This window comes from Vombatus ursinus, unplaced genomic scaffold (assembly GCF_900497805.2).
Source record: "Vombatus ursinus unplaced genomic scaffold, bare-nosed wombat genome assembly UNPS02014809.1, whole genome shotgun sequence".
Lineage (NCBI taxonomy): Eukaryota > Metazoa > Chordata > Mammalia > Diprotodontia > Vombatidae > Vombatus > Vombatus ursinus.
The window spans coordinates 14,216,818-14,237,598 of NW_020954587.1; the positions used below are offsets into that span (position 1 = coordinate 14,216,818).

At 38.1% G+C, this 20,781-nt stretch overlaps 1 protein-coding gene across 1 annotated transcript in view; it reads left to right on the plus strand.

Annotated features, from left to right (window-relative positions):
- The first annotated feature begins 1,911 nt into the window (after window positions 1-1,911).
- IFNAR1 (interferon alpha and beta receptor subunit 1) overlaps window positions 1,912-20,781 on the plus strand; it is a 41,067-nt gene continuing 22,197 nt past the window's right edge. The window contains exons 1-2 of the mRNA XM_027875479.1: window positions 1,912-2,233; window positions 17,164-17,287. Of these exons, the coding sequence (XP_027731280.1) occupies window positions 2,155-2,233; window positions 17,164-17,287 (203 nt within the window). The 5' untranslated portion in view covers window positions 1,912-2,154. The remainder of the gene's footprint in view (window positions 2,234-17,163; window positions 17,288-20,781) is intronic.

Sequence of the window (20,781 nt, forward strand, 5' to 3'; positions counted from 1 at the left end):
TGACTTAAAGAAGGCTTGAGTCAAATTCTTTCCAGGCAGAACTTTGTCTTTTGCCCTTGAATTTCAGGGTTCCCAGCACCCCTAGATCGCAACAGACCCATTAGTGTGTCTAATTCTCTCAACCAATCTTAATACATTTTTTGTATAGAATCATCTATTTCATCCACTGGCTCAAAGCATTTCATACTGACCAAATTAATTAAAGACTTTTCACACTTAGTTAATGCTAGTTATTATTATGGCAAATTTGATGGTACATTGCCCTAGCAAAAAACTGAGGGGTAGAGGGATTGGAGGTGACAGCAAGAAGAAGAGGGTTAGGGATCAGAAGGTTTAAATGAAGGATGGAATGACAAAAGATTATCATGGGACAAAGGAATTTCAGGATTCACAAATCGAAGTGGATATAACACTGCAGCCTGACAAGGTAGATACTGTTGAGGTTAGGGTTGCTGGGACCCATAAATAGCCACGTGGATCCTGCCAGAACGAATTCAACCCAACCCTTCTTTCAGTCAAAGACAAGGTTTATTAAAGGTTTACCATATTGGCCAGATTCTTAAAGAATCTGAACATTTGTGAGCTATTGGCTAGATTATAGAAATCTAAGTACCTTAATGGAGACAAGATGGACCTTATATACAGAAAGACTGTGGGAGGGATCTAGGAGTGGCCAAGTAGTCTGGGGTGACCGTAGGAGGGGTCTAGTGAGGATCTTGATGGGAGTGGCCAGTAGGCTGGGGTTACTAGAGGTCACAATCCAAGTAGGGATAGGGTCTGGATAGGATCAAGTATGGGAAGTAGCTGGGGGCCAGCCCAGGTAACAGACAATGGAGGCCTGGGTTAGGTTAAGGGTAACTAAGAATTGGGAGATTGGGTCTGGATGCAATGAAAGGCCAGTTTATTATAGCCTCAGGCAAATGCTAGCGACTTCCTAGATCTAGAGGGAGAATTCAAGGACAGTGTTTCCAAAGTCTGTACCCCAATCAGATACTACTACTGATTCCCTGCCCTCACATAGCTAAAAGATTGTACAGCAGGGATCCTACTACTCTATGAACAAAGAAAAGCCAGTCTTCCTGTAAGCTGGAAAAGGCTTTTCTCATAGTGGGTCACAAGGCTGTGGTTAAATAACTCTCATGGGAAAGGGGGGAGGGAGGGAATAAGGCTCAAAAAACTTGGAAATATGACTCTTCTACACTACCTTGTGCCCAAAGAAGCAAATTAAACCCACTTTTTCAAAATAAGAGTGAATGTATTAGACCTGAGGACCCTTTAAAATCTAAAGCGCACTAAGGGAAGAAGAAGACGGGAGGGGGTGGGGGGAATGCTTGTTAACTGAAACAATAAAATGTAGCCACTACAAAAAAAAAATCAAGAATATCAGATTCAAACAGAATGAACCTCTGCTTTAATGTTCACGCAGCTCTTCCCCTTCCTACTACACAACTACAAAAGTGGTTCGGATGCGTTCTCCCTTCCCTTCTCGAGATAACTGTCACTATTATTTCGAAATAATATCCAGCACCACTCTCACCCCACCAGCTCCCTAAAATCTGCAACCTTCCCTCCCCCAACAAAAGCGGAAAGGGAGCATGCGCACTGAGAAATGGGGGGGAGAGAAAAGGGAGAAAGGGGGAGGAGGAAGCGCAGAGAGAGACGGGAAGAGAGACAGATTGTGAGAGACAGAGACGGAGAATGGGGGCGGGGGAGGGGAGATGAGGCAGTGAAGAGGGCGCTCTTGCACTCAGAGGCCCCGACGTCATTGTCGGACGTGGGCCTGGCCTTCCAGGAAAGCGTAGGTGGAGGATGAGAGGGGAGTCACGTGGCAGAAAGAGGAAGCCCTTGGGCGGGAGGGGAAGGGAGTGGAGGGGAGGAGGAGGAGGAGAAGGAGGGAGCAGGAAGGGTAGGGAGCAGGGAGGGAGAACAGGAAGGGGATTTTTGCTCCCCCGCCCCTCTCAGCCTCCCCAGCTCGACTCCTCGCCGCGGGGTTACCAGTTCCTGCCCATACCAGGCGCAAGCGCAAAAGAGGCCGGAGCCCGCCTCCTCCTGCCGCTGTTCACCAAGCGCGGCGGGACCCACCGCTGCTCCCGAGGACTGGTGTCTCCGGAGGATGCCCCGAGGGCGGTGGCGACTTTGCCAACGGCCAGGACGATGCCCTCCTTCTCCCCGGCCGCGGTCCTGGTGCTGCTGGTCGCCTCCGGGAAGCTGTCGCGCTTCCCCCGCGCTGCCGGTGAGCCCCCCGGCGGCCCCAGGCGAAGGGTGTGGCCGAGGACGCCCGGGGTGCTTGGGGAGTGGGCGTGGGGAAGGGGAGAGGGGACACCCCGCTGGTAGGGGATGCGATGGTCGGCACCTCCTCGCCTCCACTGTTCCCTTGACCGCCCCCCACCCCGGGCTAACCAAAGTCCTCCCGCCCCCAATCTTCTGGGCTGTGGTTGAGCCATCTTCCAAACGAAAGACGCCTTGCAAGGAAGAATTAGCTAACTTTCCGTGGTAGTCTTCTCATTTTCCCAATGAGGAACAGTGAGGTTAAGCGACTTGCCTAGGCTCACACTGTTGCTAAATGTTAGCAGGCAGCCAACTAGCATTTATGAAGCGTCTACTGTATGCCACAGCCACCGTCCCAAGCTCTGGATACAAAAAGAGGCAAAGGACAAGTGCCTGCCCTTAAGGAGCTCTAGGTCCTAATGGGATGAGATAGAGAGATAACATGCAAACAGTTATGTGCATACGCTGAATGTGCGGGATAGATTGGAGATTTGTCAACAAAAGGAAGGCACCAGGACTAAGGGAAAATGGCCAAGGAAGGCTTCTTGTAGAAGAATTTTAGCTGGGACCTGGAGGAAACCAGGGACGCCAGAGGGGGAGGCAGAGGTGAGGAAAGACAGCATCCCATGCATGAGGGACAGCTAATGAGAATGCCGGGAGTCGGGAGATGGCATGCCTCTGGGAGAGGAAGCTTTCTCTGAAGTTCATTTGTTTGAGGGGGTTTTCTCCGGAGTTTTGGGAGAGCTGTATGGCAGAATCCTCCTCTCCTTAAATACAGGGCTTTCAGCATCCTGATCCTGGGTAATGGTAATAATGCTTCACATTTGTAGCGGATATTTTTTGAGCTGATGAATACATTTTGACAACATAAAAGTATAAGGCATTTACAAAGTAGCTTTGTGACAGTCAACTGCAATTTAACCAAAGTTAAATACCTTCCTTATTCTAAAAAGGGGCAAGGTGGATAATACCTAGAAAGAAATTCAGTAGTGTTGTTTGAATGGCATTGTGGTACTTGGTATTACAGAAAATTAATAACATAGCGTTAGATACAGTACAGGTTTACAGAGGTTTTTACATATTTTAAAGATCATGTATCCAAAAAATAATTTTTTTCTACACCTTTGACTTGTTTTTTATCTTTTACTTTTTTTCTAGACTCTGGCATTGTTGGGGGGAGAGGGATAATAAATATAAATGAAATCTACTTTAGCACAGTTTCGAAACTGTAAATGATTAAAAATTGTTTTATGAGCACATCCTTTGAACACTGTATGTGAATGAGTACAATTTTTTGCATATTAATAAAAGTGCTAGCTGGAGGTATTCAAGCGGAGTTTATTAGATAGATATTTATTTAGTATTCAAAGGAATTTGCAAACTTGTCTTTGTATTTATAAAATTTGTACCTGGAAAAAGTTCCTTAATTTAAAAAAAATTTTACTGTGTTTTTGTTTATTCCTCTAACTTTTCCTAATGATTAACCAAAAAAGGTAACACTCTCCATTTTCCCTGGTAGCTCTTCCATCGATAAGTAGCTTTTCCGTAACTGTATTATAAGTTTCAATAGACAATTTTTAAAGCGTACAAATAAAATAATACATTTTTCAAAGTAAAAAATAGTTATAATAACATAGGGTTAGTGTCATACCAGTCAATTAGGTGTACTAGGACTGGCTAGCAAGGACAGAGCCTGAGAAGCAGGTATTTCAGATGCATTATCTGTTGCATAGCTTACAAGGTGTGGCAGGAACAAGGTAAGAGAAAATGTAAGAGAAATTTGAGTCCAATACAGGTCAGATGGCATGTGTACCTTGTGGAGGGGCTATTAATGAGGACTTAGGCTGGACTAATAACAGTGCATTAAGTTGATGGAAAAGGGCCTCATACAGAGTTCAGAAACACAAATAGAGATTTGAAGAAAAAAAGTCAAGGAAACTACAGCTGCACTTCTAAGTCAACAAACATTTATTAAGAGTGTGCCAAGCACGGTAGACAGTTAATTCAGAGGATAGTACCAAGAGCTCTAAGGCTAGAATTAGTAGTCTGTCTGGGGTGTCAGAGACAAGATGTGAATGGTTTCCAGATGGACATGTTTCAACAATGGTGTACTGTCTGTGCTGTCTTGCTAAATCCCATTAGACAAAGCTCCGCTCTGAAAAATTACCCCATCAATGTTCTGCAATTATTTGGATGTATGGAAGTGGAGGATGGGAAAAGGACATCTGGTGGGTTTCCTGTAAGTGTCCTCCTGATTGATAAGGAGGGAATCACTGAGGTCCTCAGTCATAGGGAGCAGGTTCAGGAGAATTTTACACTTTGAAACTCTGGGAAGCACACAGGAGACTTAAATTTATAGATAATTAAAATTAAGTAACACAAGTCTTAGCTAAGATTTACTTGGCCTCTCCATTTAAAAGCTACTAGTTGATAAAATAGACTACGTGGTTGTTAATAGTTTACAATTATTTTTTTAGAACTATTATTTGACCACTATTGGGAAATGGCTTTTGGTCTTATACAGTGTGTCAGAAACGTTTTCTATTTTTTCATTCTTTATATTTTGTTTTTTTATTTCTTCATCTCTTATAACTTCGTTGGCTTCCCCTTGTCCTTCTGATTTTCAAGGAGTCATTTTCTTCCTTAAGCTTCTGGATCTCCTTTTCATAATCTTCTTGTTTTTCTCGTATTATTCTTTTCTTTTTAGTTTTTCCTCAGTCTCTCTTATTTTATATTTAAAGTCTTTTTTAAGTTCTTCGATGAGTTCTTTTTGGGCAGGTGACCATTTGACATTACTCTTTGGGGTAGAAGAGGGTTTCTTTGCTTCCATATCCTCTGAAGACGAATCCCAATCTTCTCTATTCTCATAGTAGCTCTCTATGGTTGGATTCTTTCTCCTTTGCCTGTGCGGTTTTTTTTTATAATAATTTAGTTACTAATCCCCTTCAGTTCACCCTTTTGACCTTGAACTCAAACCAAGACCTCCAGCTTCCTGTAAGTGGCCACAGTAGAGGTGTCCTCCCACCCCCACCCCACCAATGCTTGTGTGCTGGTTCCTTCTCGTCATCCTGGCAGCACAGCTGGGTCTGGCATTCCTTGTCAGAAGGGCTTCCCTCCATCTTCTCCAGGTCAGATGCCCAACTCCCCTCACTGAGGGGGAGTGGGGGGTTAAAGTTACTGTGGCTGGGGAAGAGGCAGCCTCCCAAACCAGCTAACCCCAGGGCTTGCTGCTTATTGTTGAAGACGACCCTAGCCTGGAGGTGTTTACTCTTCACCAGGAGGAGATCTTATCCAGGATTTTTCTTCAGACCTTCTCCAATTGTGCCAAGAGGACCCCTGTTCTGCCCCTACTCTTACTTATTTTCATGGCTCTGTGTTGGCCCCGTGACGCTATTTTATTTCTTTTATGGAGGAAAATCTTGAGAGCTTGAAATTTTCTGACCTACTCTGCCATCTTCCCAGAATCCTCTATTTCTTTTACTGAGATTGAATTATTTAGAATTTTTATTTTGTGATCTGCTAATTTGAGTATTTTATATTTTTGAAGATTTCCCTCTATTTCTTTTGTGTTTTCAGTTTTGTTAGCATGTAACTACATAATAAGTTCTGATACTTCTTTTTATTTCTTCTGGTTGTGATTTTATTTTGTTCATTTTCTAGTTGATTTGCTTTTCTGCTCTCTTCCTTTTAATCAGGTCAGCTAAAGGATTATTTGTTAGTATTTTCTTTTTTTTGTTTGTTAGGCAGTCGGGGTTAAGTGACTTGCCTAAGGTCACACAGCTGGTACATGTCAAGTGTTTGGTCCGAGGCTGGGTTTGAACTCAGGTCCTCCTGACTCTATCTACTGCGCCACCTAGCGGCCCCCCCCCTTTTTTTTTGGTTAGTATTTTCAAAGAACCAACTTTTGGTTTTATTGATCATTTCTATGGGGGGGAGGGGTTTCCAGTTTTTTCCTCCTTTCATTTTTAATATCCCTTCTTTTGAGCTTATTTTAATTTTGTTATCTTTCTAATTCATTTTATTAATTCATTTCATTAATCTTCTCTTCTATTTTGTTGATGTATGTTTACAGAGATATGTTTTTCCCCACAAATGTTTTAGCTGCATCTCTGTTTCATAATTCATCTTGTTTCATTTATTTCACTTATTGTTTCTATGATTTTTTGACTCATTCAATATTTAGCATTTCTTTTGTCTCTATTTTTGTCCATGTCTTTCTTTTGTGTTCCCTGATCTGTTATTATTTTTATTGTGTTATGATCTAGAAAAATGTGTTTACTATTTCTGCCCTTTTACATTTGTTTGCAATATCTCTGGCCTAACATGGAACCAGTTTTTATAAAAGTTTTATGTGGTGCTGAAAAATATGTAAATTCTTTTTCAGACCTATTTAGGATATACTATTAAGACTTTTAGTTCTAGTTTCTCCAGCAATTTTTACAATTGTATATTTTCACTTTTGCTAACATTTTTGTGGATGCAGAATAGTTCTCTGATAGTAGAATTTCCTTTTCCTTTGTATTTGAAGGTCTTTCTCCTGGTCACTTGCAATATTTCTTATTTGTCATTGGAATTGTTAAATCCAACCACTATGTGTCTTGGAATTTCCAGCATATAGTTGTTATTGTTATTGTTGTTATTTATCGGGGGAGGGGGCAGAAGTTGATGTGATCTATGAATGCTTTTAATTATCACTTTGTTTTCTGTGTTCAGAAATTCCAGGCAGTTTTCTTCTATTATTTCCTTATATTATGGTGTTCAGGATTTTGATCTATGTTCTTCTGGGAAATATATTATCCTTAAGTTATCTATATCCTGTCTTCAAGATCAATCAATATGTTTTGCTTGTATGGAGATAATGTTTTCTTTGAATGTTATTACTTTGAGGGACAGAGTAAAGATCATGGCGTAAGAGGTAGCATTTTTGCCTTAGCTCCTCCGCAACAACTAGAAAATGTGCCAGACCAAATACTGATTGGAAAAACCAAGAAAACATCAAAGTGGGTCATTTTTCCAGCCCTGGATAGATGGAGAGGTCTGTGGACAATGGGGTAGGGGCTGGCTAGGAGAGCAGAGCAGTAGCAGTAGCAGAGACAGTGACAATGAGCTGCAGAAGCTGTAGGCAGTGGCATTACAGCACTCTGGGACAGAAAGGGAAGCATTTGAGCAGAAAGAGATCTCCAAGGATCCCAGTACCAGCACTGGGAACAGGAATGGTGCCATCTGGCAGCTCTGTTGCCCATTACCCAGTCATAGGTCACCATTCCAGTGAGGAGAGGAGTCTTTTGAGAGAGCATGGATTCCATCTGTAGTAAGGAACAAGTTTCAGAAACATAGCTGTATGGCCCTGAGTTAAGAAGCCACAGTTCTAACCTTTAGCCCCACACATAAGCCTGTAGTGAAATAAACTAGGGCAGGAAACTAAAACCAGGGTAGACCCAGCAATTCAGAATTATAAGAGGAAATATTCAATAAAATTATACCAGTGGGGGACCTCACTTTATCCTTCTCAGACCTAGATAAATCTAACCATAAAAAAGAAACAAAAAAGTTAAAGAGATGAATAGAGTTTTAGAAAAGTTAGATATAATTGATCTCTGGAAAATATTGAATGGGAATAAAAAGGCACATACCTATCCTCTGCTGTGCCTGGCACCATTACAAAAAAATTGACATGTATTAGGGAATCAAATGCAGAAACAAATTGACGTGTATTAGGGAAACAAATGCAGAAATATTAAATGCATCTTTTTTTTTTTACCATAGTAATAAAAATTACATTCAACAAATGGCCTTTGAAACGTGGTTTAAAAATTAATTGGAAACTAAAATAACTTAATCCTAAAGAATGAGTGGTTCAGAGAACAAATAATAGAAACAATCAATAATTTAATTAAGAGTAATGACAACAATGAAACAACATACAAAAAACTGTAGGATGCGGCCACAGCAATATGGAAGGGAAAATTTATATCTCTAAATGCTTACATCATTAAAAGAGAAAACAGATCAACAAATTGGGCATGCAGTTTTTAAAAATACTTTTTAAAAACCAACAATTTTAAAACCCTTAATTTAAATGCCAAAATAGAAATCCTGAAAATCAAAGAAGAAATTAATGAAATTGAAAGTTTTAAAAAAATACGGTTGAACTAGTAAAATTAGGAGCTGGTTTTTGGAGGGGAAAAAAACCCAATAAAATAGACAAATTATTGGTTAATTTGATTTAAAGAAAGAAAGGGAAAAAGCAAATTACCAGTATCAGAAATGAAAAGGGTGAATTCTCAACTAATGAAGATGAAATAAAAGCAATTGTTAGAAACTATTTTATCCAATTATATTCCAATAAAACTGATGATGTATAATTATTTACAAAAATATGAACTGCCCCGTTCAACAGAACAAGAAATAAAATATTTAAATAAGCCTCTCTTAGTAAAAAGAAATTGAACAAGATATAAATGAACTCCTTAAGGGTGGATGAGGAGGAACCTAGAACTAGATGAAGTTACAAGTGAATTCTACCAAACATTCAAAGAACCATTAATTCTAATACTGTGTAAACTATTGGAAAAAAATAGGTAAAGATGAATTCTTACCAAATTCCTTTTATAAAATAAATACGGTCTTGATACCTAAACTAGGGAGAGCCAAAACAGAGAAAGGAAACTGTAGACCAATTTTGGTAATGAATTTTGATGGAGAATTTTAAATAAAATATAAGCAAGGAGTTGACAGCAATATATCACAAAGATCATAAAGTATGATAAGGCTGGATGTATACCAGGAATGTCAGGCTGGTTTGATATTAGGAAAACTATAAGCATAATTGACCATATCAATAACAAAAATAATAAAAATCATATGATTATTTCAGTAGATACAGAAAAATATTTTGATGAAATACAACACTCCTTTAAAAAAACAAAATATAAACAGAACTAGTATAAGAATAAGCATTATTTGTAATGGAGATAAGCTTGGAAGCCTTTCTAGTAAGATTAGAGAAACAAGGATATCCATTATCAACATTGTTGTGCAATATTGTACTAGGAGTGCTAGCTATAGCAATAAGATAAGAAAAAGAAATCAAAAGAATAAACTTAGGTATTGAAAAACAAAAATAATTACTTTTTGGCAGATGTGTGTTACTTAGAGAACTCTAGATATATCAGCTAAAAAAACTAATCAAAACAATAACTTCAGCAAATTTGCAAGATATAAAATAAACCCACATAAATCATTTGCTTTTCTTTATGTTGCCAACAGAACCCAGCAGGAAGAAATAGAGAAATTCCATTTAAAATAACTAAAAACGGGATAAAATACTCGAAAATCTACTTGTCAAGATGTACAGAGGAATTATATGAACACAATTACAAAACAGTCCACACAAAGAAAGACAGATCCAAATACCTGTAGAAATATTCATTGCTCATGGGTAGGCCAAGCCTGTATAATAAAAATGACAGTACTACCTAAATTAATTTACTTATTCAGTGCTGCACCAGTCACACAACCAAAAGATTTCTTTTCTTCATAGAGCTAGAATAAATAACAGGATTAATCTAGAGGATCAAAAGGTCAAGAATATTAAAAGAAACAGGAAAAAAGAAGAAAGTAAGGCTTTAATCATCAAAACAATTTACTACTAGGTAAGAAATAGTGTTTTGATGATTAAAGCTTTGTAGTATAGTTTAAAATCTTGTACTGGTAGGCCCCCTTTCGTCTTCTTTTTTGGATCTGTCTTTGTGTGGGCTGTTTTATAATTGTGTTCATATATAATTCCTCTGTGTGTCTTGACAAGTAGATTTTCAAGTATTTTTATATATATATATGTATATTTTTTTTCCCTTATCAATAGATAGGGGAGAAGGGAGAAGAATAAGAGAATGTGACACTGAAAATGAAATAAAATGAATATAAAAATATTTAATGTTATTACTTTTTTGGTTCTTTTCCAGATTGTCCTTTACTTATGTGTATTTGCATTACAATTGTTCTTTTGTGTGTGTGTGTTTTGGATTGGCCCCATTAACCCAAGTTCTTCTATTCCAGTTATTTCTGATATGCCAGCCATAAATTCTACTTTCACAATTCTTATTTCTCTTTTAAATTATTTGGGGACATACTGCTGTGGTTGCATTCTGTCTTGGCAATACACAGCACCTTCTGCCTCATTAGATGTTGATTTTTGAGAGACTGCTTTCTTTTGCATCTCCTCATACATGTATCACTGTTCCTTATCAGTTTCCATTCCCAGTTTCCTGCCAACCCTCAGTATCCTTCAAGACTCTATCCTGGGCCGTCTTCCCTTTTCTCTCAATACTGTCTTGCTTTGTGATCTCATCAGTTCCCCTGGGTTCAATAATCGTCTTTATGCAGAAGATTTCCAGATCTATATACCTTGCCCTGATGTCTCTGAGATCCAGTGTTTCATTACCAAATGCCAGTTGGAAATAGCTGAAATTGTCTTATCTCATGTACATAGCTTCCTTTTTGTTGAAAGGTTTGAGAGATCGTGAGGATTACAGAAAGTGTCTGGTCTTCCATCTTCTTAGTGTTGTGACCCAGAACCCAATTCCCCTCTCTTATTTTTTTAAAGGTTGGGGGCAGTTGGTGACGCAGTGGATAGGGTACCAGCCCTGGAGTCAGGAGGACCTGAGTTCAAATGTGACCTCAGACACATAACACTCACTAGCTCTGTGACCCTGGACAAGTCACTTAAACCCATTGCCTAGCCATCAAAAAAAAAAAAGTCACAGGTCATGTACCATATTCTGTATGAATCTTTTCTGATTCCCCCAACTGATAGTGTCCTTCCTCCAAACTACCACATATTTAACTTTATGCTGCATATATTTACATATATACTTGTCTCTCTTATTATACTATAAGCTTCTTTTAAATAGGAGTTTTGGAACTTCCCTCAGTTGTTAGGGCTTCCTCGCCCATTCTTGCATCCTTCTCAATCTGGAATATCTCTCTTTTAAGGGCCACCTCCTTCTCTGATTGATGAATTACTCCTGATACCTTTGTTTTATGCCTTCATCTTCCCTACTGTACTGGCTTTCAGGTTTCAGAACCTTGTTCCCTTCAGCCCTCTTCTACTTTCTTCCCCCCTACACACACCTTTTCAGCTCCATTAGAATATAAGCCCATTGAGAGCAAGGACTGTCTTTCTTTTTGCTTGTATTGTACCCCCCTGCTTAGCACAGTGCTTGGTACAAAGAAAGTGCTTATTAAATGTTTGTTGACTTCCCTTTGTCCTCTTTTTCTTTGAGTAGATGCAGGATTTGCTGGCTGTGGAAGACTCTTGGCTACTTTGGCCTTCATAGTGGTCACTGTCAATAGGATATTCTTTTTATTTTTTTCTGTTGGTTCCTTGGTTCTTGTCTTGCCCCTTAGACACAAAGCCTCTTTGTAGCCTAGAAACCAAATGTTTTTCTTAATCTGAACCAACTTTTCTTTTCATTTTTTTAACCATCTTCCACTGTGTCTACCTTCCCAGTGAAGTTACCATAAAAGTGAATTCAATATATGAGGTATACATTGATTTTATTGTAAGGACCTCATCAGGTTCTTCACAAGATTTCTTTATTTGACCATCCTGTGCAACAGATATTGGTCCATAAATTGCCCTATGATAGTGGTCACATACTTTTTTGTTCATCGTAAACACCACAAGACAAGATTGCCAAATGATTCATGAAATATTTCTTGTTGACCTAGACCACAAAATAAAATAATTCCTTTACTTGGTTCTCTAAGAAGAACTTCAGAGTCTTCTTTCCATTTGGCAGCAGTCTGTATTCTGGTCTCATGGAGGTAGTGTTAACATTGTGGTTCAGTTCCTCCAGTAGTAGATAAACTCATTGATTATTGGACAGATTAAATTTAGAGTACTGACTTTCAGTATATGGGGAATATCCAAAAACTCTGCAAGTCTTAGTCCCCTGCTCTGAAATTCCAGCACCGTCGCTGAGGCACTGAAGGGGGCTTTATGGTCAGTAGTAAGAGCCATTTTGTATCTTTCTTTTGTTTCATGTGACCACAGCACTCTCCATCAAGTAACCAACCTGATTTTAATGATGCTTTCCATACTATTCCTCATTCTCAGACAGCCAGGGCAATATGTTGCCAGAACTATACTTTTGAAGGCCTTCCAGCTTATCTGTCAAAGTTCTACACCTGTCCGAACTTATACTCTGCTGGCATCATTTTTAAGAATTCAAGAATCACTTTCTTGCCATAATAAAATATTAGAGTAGAATTTTTTTTGGAAGTGACCCTGGATTCTTAAAGGCTATGGCGTTTATGTGTTCACTTATACATTGTTATTCATTTCAAATTAATTATTATTCATTTACTAGACCTGAGTTATTAAACCTCCTTCTTTTGGGGGAGCTAAAAAAATATGGTTTATTTTTACCAAAGTTGTCAAAAATAATTGTTTCTGTTTGAAGCATGAAACCTGCTCTCTATAATAACTGGGTCTTCTGAAGATAGTCATTCTTTAGCACCAAATATTTTTAGAACTTTGAAAGTCACAGATTCCAGAATAGATGATTTTTTTAAAAATGAAACTCTTTTCAAGTTAAAGGGCCTTCAATAAGTAAGGGGTTTTTGTTTATTTGCTCAAACCATTTTAAGTTGTATTAGAAGAGATTCTAACAGGGCAGCTATGTGGCGCAGTGGATAAGCTCTGGCCTTGGAGTCAGGAGGATCTAAGTTCAAATTTGGTCTCAGACACATGGCACTTAACAGCTGTATGACCCTGGGCAAGTCACTCAACCCCGATTGCCTTACCAAAAAGGCAAAAAAAGAAAAGAAGAAGGGATTCTAACATTAATGACTGGGTGACATTTATTTCTGACATCTCTTAGAACGTACAAGTTAAACAATTTTTTTTTTATTGATAGTAGTGTCTGTTAATACGAAACAGGGCAAAAAAAACTAGATCAAAAGAGAAGAGCTAGTGTCCCTCCTATGAAATAATTATTGGTGGATTCATCATCATTATTATTCTAAATTTGTTGTCTATATACCTTACACCTAGGGAAGGGAAGCAAAAGACCAGAGAGAGTTAAGTTTTCTTGGTGACTGAGCCAGCTTTAGGTGAAGGATGGTGCAGACTTCTATCTAGATCCATTACCTGCTAGCTCTTGTTGGGCTGAAGGCCAAGTATGACTTGAGAATCCACAGAAGAGATGCTGATGTAATAAAAATAATAATATCATTTGTATAGTACTTTGAAGTTATCAATGTGAGATCCATATGTTAACCCATTTGTTTCTCACAACAACCCTGTGAGGTAGGTGCTATTATTATCCCTATTTTGCAGATTAGAAAACTGAGGCACAGAGGTTAAGTGACTTGCCCAGGGTTGCACAGCCAGGGTGTGTCTGAGAAGGATTCAAATTCTAGTCCTCTGGACTCCAGTGGTGTAAATTAGATAATCTGCCTTTGAACATTTGAGGGTTAATATTGTTTTTTCCACATTTTAACAAGCATTTATTAAACACCTGCTATATTCTAAGCATTAAACTAGTTAGGCACTAGAGATGCAAAGAAAAAAAATTAAATAGAACTTACCATTAAATAACTTATATTCTATTGGGGGAAATCAACATGTATGTAGAAAATTAAACTAAAAATATCTGCAAAGTAATTTCTGGGTGATTCACAATAATTGGGTGAGATGAGTATAGGATTCCTGTAATAGGTGGATTTGAACTAAACTTTAAAGGAAGCAAGAGCTTCTTCAGAATTGTCAAGGAAATATTGCATTTCAAATATGGAGGACATAGTCTGTACAAAGACTCAGAGACTGATAGGAACTAGAATGTCATGTATGTATTAGGAACAGTGAATGAGCCATTTTGTGGGACTTAGCTTGCATCTTATACAAATGTGTAAAGGCATGAGATTGAATGTCAAATTTGGAGAATGATCCAAATTGCCTAGACCATAGGGAAAAGAAGTAATATGAAATAAAAGAAAGGGACTAAAATGAAATAATTGTGTGGTGGAAGCCAAATTGTGGTGGGCCTTAAAGGACTGAGCTCAGAAGTTTGTATTTTGTTCTAGAGGTAATACCTCTGTGGTTTTTAGAACAGGGAAGTGATGTGGTCAGAAGTAGAGGCCCACAAGTACAGAGAGCTCTTTGTAGGATTTTGGCCAAGAAATGTAAGAGAGATAAATGGTGATAGCTTGAAGTGATTAAAGGGTCTAGTGAAGGTTTGGGGGTTTGTTTGTTTTTTTGTTTTGTTTTGTTTTTGAGATGAAGAAAGCTTGAGTTTGTTGGCAGAATGTAAAAGCAATAGATATGGAGAGATTTAAGATAAGAGTCAGAGAGAGGCAATATTTTAGGAGCAGAGGAACACTAGAAGAGAGAGGATCAAAGGTGCTCAGACAAAAGTTGGCATTGGTAAAGAGACCATCTCTTTATCAGAGACAAGAAGGAGAGAATGGAGAATGATGTTGAGGAATTTTTTGAGATATAGAAAAAGAAAACTCATAGGCAGTGGTGTTTATTGTCTCAGTAAAGTATGAGATGCCCTTTGCTGAAAGAGAGAAGAGATGGGATAGTGTGGGAGGGAGACCTGAGAAGAGGTTTTGTGGATAATAGGATGGAAAAATACTTAAGGAGAAATGGAAGGATTGTCGAGCTGAGGTGAGGGCTCAGTTGAGATTAAGTAACATTTGTAGTGGACCTACTCAGCTCAGTTTGGTGTTTTCCTTTAGTTAACATTCAGCAGCAGACTGAGCAGAGAGGATTGGTAGGGTTTGGCAAGATGTGAAGGATGAGAAATTTGAGGGCAAAGGACAGTTTGGAGTTGATCTTGTTAACTATAGCATCAAAATTACAAAAGGAAGAAAGTGAAGGGAGGGGGGCAGGGGTGATGTCCTGGGAGATTACTGAAGGATGGAGAGATTGAATTTCCTGTTTAAGAGCTTGTGAAGCTGGGGCATCTAGGTGACACAGTGGATAGAGCACTGGCCCTGCAGTCAGGAGGACCTGAGTTCAAATGTGGCCTCAGACACTTGACACTTACTAGCTCTGTGACCCCAGGCAAGGCATTTAACCCCCGTTGCCTAGCAAAAAAATAAAAATAAAAAATAAAATACAACAACAACAAAAAAAAAAAACCTATGAAAAATTAGGGGGAAGGCCTTGGGAAAGATAGAATGATAGGAGGTTATGATCTGATTCTAATTAGTAGGAAGTGCCTGAGGGTACTCAGGACTTCCTGGGAAGGCCATTAAAGTACAACATATAATTTATTAGTTCTCATTTCAGGAGGGTTTTTCTGTTATCTTTTAAAAATTATTTCCTAACTTGGTTTATAAATGAGATAAACTTGTTCAAATATGGTCAGTAATAGTCAGCATTCACTGAGAATCCGTTGTGTAATTAGCTACTAGATCAGTCAACATTCATTAAGCATCTATTTGACAAATACTTTACTAAGCACTGGGGTTACAAAAACAAAACTCCCTCAAGGAGATTACATTCTATCAGGGGAAACATACACATACAAATATGTAGAGAATACAAAACCAAAACTTGGTGGTTGTGTTAGCTGACTGACTTTTAAAATTGTGGCAATTAAGGATCAATTACTATAATCTCCCAGCCTTTATTAGACAAAACACAATATTTAAAGTTGCTTGAGTCCCAACTGAGTGAGATTGGTGAAGACCCCTCATAAAATTTAAACTTAAATAAGTAAAATAAGGTAAAGACCCCAAATAATAATATATGTGTATATGTGCGCCCAGGTCAGGAAGCTTGTAAATAGCCCAGATGGATATGTTCAAATTGTTGCAAAAATAGTCACCACCACAAATTATTCCCCGATCTGAAATGAACAAAAACAGGATGTGCTAAGAGGATACTTGAAGGAGTGTGAGTAAGGTGCAACCTATGTAGCGATTCTGTAATTTCCTCTGATGTTGCTGGGGTAGTTTTTTTCGTGTTTAGATTGTGCCCTCTGAAGCCCAGCCAATGGGATAAGAGGTAAGGGCTAGGGAGGAGTTGTGGTTAGAACCTATAAAAATGTTTGTTTGGCTAACACCACCTGCGGTCTTGCACGGAACTGCTTTTCATTGCGAGTCGCCCTTTTTCGAGATCGAAATAAAATCCTTTCTGCTTTCTACCTGGAGACGCCTCTGAATTAATTTGGGTAAGGATCATCGCTGTCCCACACACAACATTGTGCTTGCTCCAGACTGCTGATACACCTTCACTGTGGTAAAAGCTGTATCTGCATGTCAGCTCAGACAGCTCAAGGCAAGTCACCCAAGGTGAACCAGCTGAGTGCTATGTAATTATAGTGAATGAGTTTGCTTCAGAAGAGAGTTAATAAAATGAATTTCCCTTGTCTTTGCAGAGGGAGGACTATTGGTGTTCAGTATTGCACATAATACTAGAAAGTTAATGTAGTATTCCTTTACTGAACTATTCCTTTTTCTCATTTTAAAACCTTTGCCTCAAGTGATGGCTCATTGGCTAGGGGAGGGGTATATTTGGTGCTCTACAATTTGTTTAGAGCATTTTTTACAGGTATTTGGAGAGGTTTGGGGGAGAGCTCAAGCCTGGGAGGGGTATATTTGGAAATTAAGATGATAGATAAACAAATACATTCAAAACAAGATTTTTTTTTAAGGGCTCACTAATTGGAATTCTACTGGAAGGCCCTTTCCTAGACTGAAATCTAATATTTATTGCTTCTTAAATATAACTGTACCAAAGGAATTGTGAGGGTATATGTGTGTGTGTGTATATATTTTATTATTTAGGGGAAGGAGGGTTGGGTATTAGCAGAATTTGATTTTTGCTTCTTTGGACAGTATAAATAATTATCTTCTCTCTTTTTCTTACCTTCATAGGTGAAAAGAACTTAGAGACTCCTCAAAATGTAACCGTTGAGATTGTAGATCATAATTTCATACTGAAATGGAATTGGGATAATGAACCTAACAGCAATGTTACTTTTTCAGCATATTACCAAAAGTATGTATGTTTTTTATTTTCAGATGTGCTAGAATTATCTGAATATTTTACATGAGCAAAGTTGACATGCTATATTTCAATTTTATGCTAGAATACTTTCCCTATGCTGTAATTAAAATTTTCTTTTACAGATAAAGCATAATCTCCAGCCTATATATGACCTTGTTTAACAAGGTCCTAGGAAAATCATTTTTTGGAGTTAGGCATAAAGGGATAAAACTTGGATTAAATTTAGACAGGGCCTCTCAAGCCTTTCTACCTATCTCCTACCCACAGCAGTATCTCTATGAACTAATCTAGATAAGCCAACTCCATTATCAGAAATTAGTTTCTGAACCAAATTGTCTACAAATACCAATCATTCTCTCTGGAGGTCTTATGGATATAGGTGGAAGCAACTAGATGGAGATCATTCAGAAGCAGGCCTCAGTCACCTGGATAATTCCCTTTTTTTAACTGAGAAACTTCAATTTTCCTTCAATAGTTATACACATTTATGAATTATGTTATGAACTTAAAAGATTATGAATGAGACCACATACATTAAACTCTTAAACAAGAATAACAATTAATAACAAACAAGATAAATCCCAAGCAAAATGATTTTTAAGACCACGAAAACCCTACAGACAGTAAAACAAAATGATTTTTCAAGAAGTAGTCGAGAATAATTTGTATGTACAGCATCTTTCTGATTTGTTTGGCTTTATTTTGGTCTGGACTTCTGATAACATCAGTATGTGGAGCTCCGGATAGAAAACTTTCTCTACCATGCAGATTTTCTACAACTTATAGTCCTAAATTATGCCTGAGGGCTTGAGAGGTTGTGACCAATTCAGAAGAAGAGCATGTATTTAGCAGGGATTTTGCTGCTATTTGACATCCTTTTATGTAGTTGAAGTTAGTGTATGTAGTCTATTGGTTCTGCTTTCTTTCCCTACTATGTATGGTCTCTGATTTCTTCATATTCCTCATTTCTGAAGGTGTAATAATATTAACATACCACAGTTTATTTAGCCAATCCAAAATCATAGGACACATTGTTTGTTTCCACTTTTTTTCTATTACAAATTGTGCGATTATGAGTAGTTTTATACAGACAGGTCTTTGTTTCCAGTTCCTAACATCCTTAGGATAGAAAACCTAGAAGTGGCGTGGCCATTTGGGGGATGTTTTCTGTTTATGTGGCCTCATGTTCTCAGGACCCTATATTTATCCCTCAATGCTTTTGAACAATCCAAACTACTTATAAAAAAGCAAATTTTAGTGTGTGTTGGATCCTGTGGGCTCACGCTTTCGAAGAGGAGACTAACTCCCTACTGCTTACTTACATTATGTTTTCATTAAGCTGCACAGGAAAACAAATTGAAAAGAACAATTGAGGGAAACACAATCTGGGCAGTCACCTAAATCTTGCCTGATTACGCTCCCTAGGGCCCATGGAAATAAACCAGTAAGCAGCAGAGTCTAGAACCTCTGGGCTCAGCTTCCTGTCTGTAGCAGTGAATTCATTCAATAGCTATAGTGGGAAAGAGGAACCAGTTTCTTGTTACTACAGTTCAGACTAAAAATATTTAGATTAATAATCAAAAAATTTGTGGCTATCTGAAGATTTCTAAGTTTAAATCTTAAAGTTATGAATATCAAGGTTGTTTTCACCTTGTTACTAATACAAGTTCAGAATGCCTCTGTATATATTTATATACAGCAAAGGTTGCTTCTGTTTCCCTTTTAAGAATGAAATAAGAAATACCTAAGGATTTGTCTTTATTTCACGGACCTACAATGGCTATTGATTGCATGTGTGCTGTTGTAATACTTAATGCCTTGATGATCTGTTTTTTCACTTTAATTTTGGGATCTTAACGGTAAGATTATATTATTTCATTATGATTTTTATTTAATTTTTACTGTTTTTTCATACAGAAATATGCCACACTGCTTTGGCATCCTAGTGTCTTCTTGAACAACACTATCTTTGTTGTTCTTATCTTTGGTGAGAGAGGATCCAGTGCCTGCAGAATAAGTGATTATCCAAAATCTTGATGTTGTGGACTGACTTACCATTTATTATGAGGTTTTGGCAGGGCAGCGTATAGATGAAAATGGTCTTTTAAAGTAAACATGTCGATTACAGCCTCAGATTTTGAAACCCTTAGACTATATTCATCAGAATAATCTATAGAGCAGTTTTATAAAAGAAACTTTAAAAAATATTGCACATCTTATTTGTTTACATCAAGGTTTTCAAGGTTCTAAGGGTAGGGCAGGTGTAGTCAGTCAACAAGCATTTCTTAAACAATGACTGTGTGCCAGTCAATTCTAAGTACTAGGAACTCAAAGAAAGGCAAAACATTGCCCCTGCCCTTAGGGAACCCATGTTCTAAAAGGAGAAACAACATAGCAATAAATCAGTATATTCAAGATATATGCAGAGTAAGTGGAAGGTAACCTGAGAGAGGGAGAGTTTCCTGCAGAAGGTGGCAATACTTTTTAAGCATGCTATCTCTAGCCATTATTCTCCTAGCTAACACCTAAGACTAATTTTTATTAGACCAGTTGCTCTTGGGCGTGTTCAAGTATCTGCTGATTTAATTACTTGTTAATTATTGATTATTTAAATTTAATTATTATGGATTTATTCTATCACTCCTTGCTTTCTTTCTCACTCCTTAAGCCTCCAATGGTTGGTTGCTCAAGGTTGACTACCTACAGAAAGGAGCAAAAAAAATATCATAGATCTCATAGATCTGGAGGTAGAAAAGACATCAGAGACCAGTTGGTCCAACTCCCTCATTTTAAAGATGAGAAATCTGAGGCCCAGGGAGGTAACAGATAGCATCCAGGAAATGTATCATGGGAAAAACAAGTGATTTGGTCATGTAAGAAAAAAGACACCAAATACAGCATTGATATACACAAAATATTAAAAGATTTAAAGATCCTCAGCTCTTATCTCTGTCCTGAACTGTAGTCCCCCCTTCTCCAACTACCTATTAGAAATTTCCACCTGGATGTTCTATTCTGTACATCTCAGAATTAAAATGTCCAAAACAGAATGCATTCTCTTTTTCCCGAGCCCTTCTACCTTCTTCCTAACTTGCCTGTTTCTGCTGAGGGAATATCAAGTGTCCTCCCAGTCAACCCAGTTAGTTGCACAATCTAGAAATCATCTTCTCTCTGTGAAACCAGCTTTGTCCTGCACAGATACCTCATGAATGAGGCCTCCAGGGCAAGGACGTAGGTAGAAAGGTTTGGGAAATATGTTTGAAGAACATAAAATGTCTGTCTGAAAACTGTCTTTCCCCCTTTTCTAAAATGCTGTGTTACAACTCTTTTAGAAACCAAGGTCTAAAGAACTCTATATTGGAAGGCAAATTATAGAAAGGCCAGTAAGGGTTGCTAAGACTCAGCTGTATACATTTAAATTAGGGTATTACTAACACTCTGGGACGAAAAAAGTTGACCAAGAAAATTGGAAAAGATTTGCCAGT